General features: G+C 39.3%; 1 protein-coding gene across 1 annotated transcript in view; it reads right to left on the reverse strand.

Moving 5' to 3' along the window:
- Window positions 1-352: 352 nt before the first annotated feature.
- The window catches only part of gpc3 (glypican 3), a 223,636-nt gene continuing 218,549 nt past the window's right edge, over window positions 353-5,439 (reverse strand). Inside the window, exon 8 of the mRNA XM_015371033.1 lies at window positions 353-1,543. Within this exon, the coding sequence (XP_015226519.1) occupies window positions 1,368-1,543 (176 nt within the window). The 3' untranslated portion in view covers window positions 353-1,367. The remainder of the gene's footprint in view (window positions 1,544-5,439) is intronic.

Raw genomic sequence — 5,439 nt, forward strand, 5'->3', positions numbered from 1 at the left:
ACGAGAGGTTGTAACAGAACGATGAAATTTTACGAGACTTTGAAAGTAAAATAGATCGATACCGCGTTTTTAAAAATCTATTTGATATCAGCATATGAAAATATATTTGAGTATATAAGTGTCAGAAATGGATAATAAAACTGCTATTTTCAATGACTACTTATTTTTGTCCAGCTTTAATATCGGTATCGGTTATCGGCTACATGAGTTTTAAAATATCGGCATATCGGATATCGTGCATCCCTAATGTAATGGGAAGGGCAAGTGGACCGTTCAGCCCCTAAATAGCGATTCTGCATCAGTGCAGGCTTGCTGAAATTTAGCAGCTTGTGTAACGGCGAGCTACCGGCGGAAGAAACACGTGCATCAAAATCTAAGTTCCGCTGGTTTGCCGCATTTTCATCACGTTAGGAAAAACATCATTGATCCCTAAATGGAAGATCCTCTTTGAAATAGTTTAATTTGACTGGATATATCTATTTTCAAGAAAATGTTCTGTATGACGCACCACAGAGCTACAGCCACGCACATGCAGCATCACTGTGTTGCCATAGGAACGACTGCTTTCCCTTGCGTTGGGGGGAAGAAGCGGTCCCATTCACGTTTGTATGACACGAACAATCCAGGCACCTTCCACAAGTGTGAGTGTGACTTAATTGTGATGGACACTTAATAGTTAAGGGATAGTGCTTAAGGGTTAGTGGTTTGGGATTCAGCCATAGACTTGTTTTTCTGTTTTTTTTCCTTTCTTAATCAGCGTAACTCCAGAGTAATACTGCCCCCTTTAATGATCTCTTGCATCTGCATGATGCTGCTTTTTGTGCTGCAGGCAACAGATTTACTGCATTCAACCTTTTAACAGAACCTCACTTTGAATTCTGAACTTTCCCTTCAAATAGGTGAGTCCTCATTAGCTTTCAGGTCCAACGCTTGCAACAGATCATTCACAGTCATGAAGGAAAATGGCAGCAGCTGACATTCACTGGCTCAGCACTGACTGAGCCTGCACTTTAAAAAGGGCCTGGTGTGTTTTAAAGGCCTTATTTACACATCCGTAGTTTTAATAAACAACCAGCGTCTCTTTTGTTTTACCGGTATTATTACTGAGAGGGAGTCGGTATATGAAGACAGAGAGTACAAATTATTTACAACATGGAATATCAAGTGTGCTTGTTTGGAACGTCCCCAAATTTGAATGGAGCTAAACATGTTTTACTATTGACGAATTAAGAGGAAAGCTGGTTTTTTTTGGTTGTTAATGCTTCCTTTGATGGGCCACCAAACTGAAATCAGGACCCAGAAGTCCGAAATGTTTGTCACCTTCCATTTCTATGCAGGGATATAGAGTTAAAACAGGAGTGGCCTCGTCAGTGGTGCCATAGCAGAAGTAGAGCAAGTGTCGCTGGCATGGCTGGAACCAGGCTGGTCCTCTGCAGCGGAGCAGCAGGGGAGTGGACCCCTCCCATCCCGGCGGTGGCCAGCCGAGGAGTCAGCAGCTGCTCCTGGAAGGTGAAGTCATCCATTGCCAGGTTATCGGCGAGGTCTAAGAGGGAGACAGACAGAGCAGGAGACGGAGGAGATAATGAGGCGAGGTAAAAGAATGAGAAATATGAGGGAAGCAGGGGATGGGGAAGTTCAGAGCAAACACAGAGAAAAACACAAAAACACATGTCCGCCTTGCTGATGCGTGATGTCTTACGCAGCTGTAAAAATAACGACACATCAGGAGAAACCGGAGCTCCTCATATAACCAGATGCCGCATGTTATTGTTGCAGATGCACGTTGAGCTGCACACAAATTTATTTGAGTCAGAAAACTGCTGCAGCATCTGCCGAAAACAGAAAATAAAAAACCACAGAGGCTGCATGAAGTCACGTCTCAGACTCTGAAACAAGCAGAAAATCTGACTGATGCCATCTGTGTCTGCTAAAAATCTGACTCTAAATGGGGGAAATGATCTTTTATGACACGACAGATGCTCTTCACTAAAACAAGCAGTTTGTGAAATCAGAAGACTTTTAAAGGGTCGATCATGTGTAAATCTCGGGTCGTCCCTAACAGGATGATTTGCGGTACGCAGAAATAGCTGACATGGTATTTACGACAGCTACACACACGGTGTTTCCTCAGATCCTAAAACAGTAAAACAGCATGTTGCTGGCCCTTCCCCAGCATGGCAACACTGCGAACACAATAAATAAAAATGTCCAAGGAGACTAACTGCTCTGCTGATCCAACTGCTGTTAACAAAGGAACGGCTTTAAAACAATGGTTTTGAACTAAAACCAGATATTTACACACTTCATATTTTTTTATTAGGTTTTTGACATTTACCAAGACTTATGTTAAATGTTTTAGGTCACTAAGGATTATCAGAATAATCTCTGCCTTCTATATCAGGGGTGTCACATTCTTTCACATTCAAGTCATCAGGTCTTTAAAAGGGCAGAATCAACTGCATCAAAACAAAACTTTTCATCCTTTCCTTTATAAAAAGAGCACTGAGACGGACCGATACAGGGTTGTTTAAAGGCCAATCCTGATACCTGTTGATATTTTTGGGTCGATTCTTAAAGTCAATATTGATTTTTCTTCCTCCATTTTACATGCTAAAATGAAACAACAATGAAAAAAATGTCACTCGAGCAGTAATTTAAACATAAAAGGAAACATTTCGAAACAACAGAAGAAAACAACAATAGATGGCAAACGGAGGGAATGTAAATACATGGACTGTGATCTTGTGGCATGGCTGCTGAATTCACTAATGAATCAATAAACGTATGGGGTGGAGGTTTTTGAGGACCCAAATGCAGAGATCAGGAGGCTGAGGTTAATCTTGTAGATTTAATGAGTAACTGAGGCTAAATACAAAAATACAAAGAAACAAATGAGAAGAAAACATCAAGGGAAACTCACATGGGGAGCCAGAGATGAGGAAGCAACAAACAACAACAAGGAACCAGCACTGAGTGACTGTAGAGGTGGTGTATATAAGGGGAACAGAACAAAGGATGGGTTAATGAGCTGAATATGGAGCAGGTGTGAGTGGAACTAACTAGAAGGAAGCCAAGGGGAAAGGAAACAAGGGGGCAACAGAGAGTAGCTAAAGACTGCTTGAAAATAATGGAAAATAAACCAAAGATAAAAAAAAAACAGAACAACTGATAACTAAAACCTAAAAACTGAAGAGTTCCAAATGGGGATAGGCATAACAAAATAGGATACAAGAACTACAAAAAAAAAAAAAAAATGCAAATATCGGCCATAAAATGTTTGCGTATCGGTTCACATCTACTCTATTTTACGTCGATCTAACTTTTTTGGAAATTAAGGACCAGATAATTTGCCATGAGGGGCCATATTCGACCCGCAGTTTGACACGTGTTTCCTATATTAGAGGGTAGTCAGTGACCGATTTTAAAAAATTCTTTTAAAACCTTTAAATTCAGAGTTTTACTTCCCACAGGATGTTACAACTACAAAGGTATTTGTCTGTAAGTCAGTTTCCAAAGTTGAATCTACTTTTTATGTTGCTGTAGAAGTATTGGCTTCTTCCCTTGTGAGCGGCCTTTTAACACAAGCCTCTAAGGCATCTATAAGAAAAGCTTTTTTCTTTTCTTTTTTTTTGAACTTAATTCACTGGAACAATAAAACTACAACAACTACATAATAAAACTACAATTACAACTGCAATTCTGTATGAAGTAAAAAAAAAAAAAAAAAAAAAAAAAAAACGCCACCAGAAAAGGTTGTGAAGTGGAAACTGTGGAATAAACTAACAGATATAAAAGAATAATGTCCTAACATATCAGGTCAAATTAGCTCAGAATTATTTTCTTCTTGTTGGATTCATATGTAAATTTAAGAGTAGTGTGATAATTAGTAATTATTGCTAAAATAATTTTTATTACTATTTATGATATTAAAAAAATGCTGACCTTGTTATTTTTTTTAATTTTATTTTAATTTTATACAAAGAAATTTTAAAAATCTGATATATTTAGTTAAATACTCCACTATAGGAACATATTCACTGTGACTGTTTGTATTTTATATAAGGCTGATAGAGTAAAGGACATGAAATTGGACTATATAGTAGCAATGTATAATAATATGTAATGTGGTGTTGTGTATTTTTATTGGATTATGAGAGAATATGTGGTTATAGTGAGTGTATATGTGAATAAAAAATATGGAATAATCTATATCCACTCCTTTGAAGTACAATATGTTACATAAAGTAATAGAATATAGCTGCAAACTCTTGCTGTGGTCTATTTATTTTTGCAGAACAAAGTAAAGCACATCCTCCTTCAACTTTAGGGATTAAAAGAAATAACAAAACTGACTCTATGATGATATAAATCTGACCTCCAAAGGACTGAAGCACACAGATTCTACTCTGTCATAATGTTAGAACAAAGCCAAAATGAAAAGGAGAGCAGAGAGACTCGCTGTGACTATTAAATTTCCCCAGCAGTAATAAATAATTGCTTCCTGTATATCTTTTCCAGCCTCAGGTGAATTCTGGGCCCCTTTTCTGTGTCATCATGTCTCCTACCTTGCATGAACCCGTTTGGACCAGGCTTTTGCTGTCAGACTCAGCCTCACGTTTCAAATCAAGAGAACTAAAGTTCACAGAGAAAAATCTGGCTCTGGCTGTAGATTAGGCATTAATCATCACCTCTCCCCCAATCTGGACAGACAGTGTTTTGCTGACATGCTGCATTTGCTCAGACAGTCAGATTCAGCACCGTATATTTCCACTGGTCTCATCTGATCATTTATTTAAGCCTTTGGATTAAAGATGCTTCCAAACGTCCTGCCTGTTCATGTTCTTTTCTAAATGACTGTCATGAACTGTAGGGCTGCTCAGTAATCCAGTGGGTAGCACTACTGCCTTGCAGCAAGAAGGTTCTAGGTTTGATTCCCGGCCCGCGTTCTTTCTGCATGGAGTTTGCATGTTCTCCCTGAGCATGTGTGGGTTCTCTCCGGGTACTCCAGCTTCCACCCAAAGTCCAAAAGCATGACCGTTAGGTTAACTGGCTTCTCTAAATTCTCCTTAGGTGTGAGTGTGAATGGTTGTTTGTCATGTTTGTCTCTGTGTTGCCCTGCGATGGACTGGCGACCTGTCCAGGGTGGACCCCGCCTCTTGCCCCTCGCACCCTGCGTGGGATAAGCATAACAGAAAATGGATGGATGGATGTCATAAACTGTTATCATGCTAACGCAGCTCTGTTAAGGCTTAGATTGACACGGGTGAACATAGCAGGGCTTTTATTTCTCAGTGCAACATTACAAACATCAAATTGTGGACAACCCTTCTGAGATCGATGAGCAGCAACAGGTCACTGCTGTTTATGAGGTGCCCCCAGGGACATAAATCAGAATTAACTTGCATATACACATATTAAATTACACTCTTCCATATAATA

Source organism: Cyprinodon variegatus, unplaced genomic scaffold, assembly GCF_000732505.1.
Source record: "Cyprinodon variegatus isolate N-32 unplaced genomic scaffold, C_variegatus-1.0 Scaffold52, whole genome shotgun sequence".
NCBI classification, from domain to species: domain Eukaryota; kingdom Metazoa; phylum Chordata; class Actinopteri; order Cyprinodontiformes; family Cyprinodontidae; genus Cyprinodon; species Cyprinodon variegatus.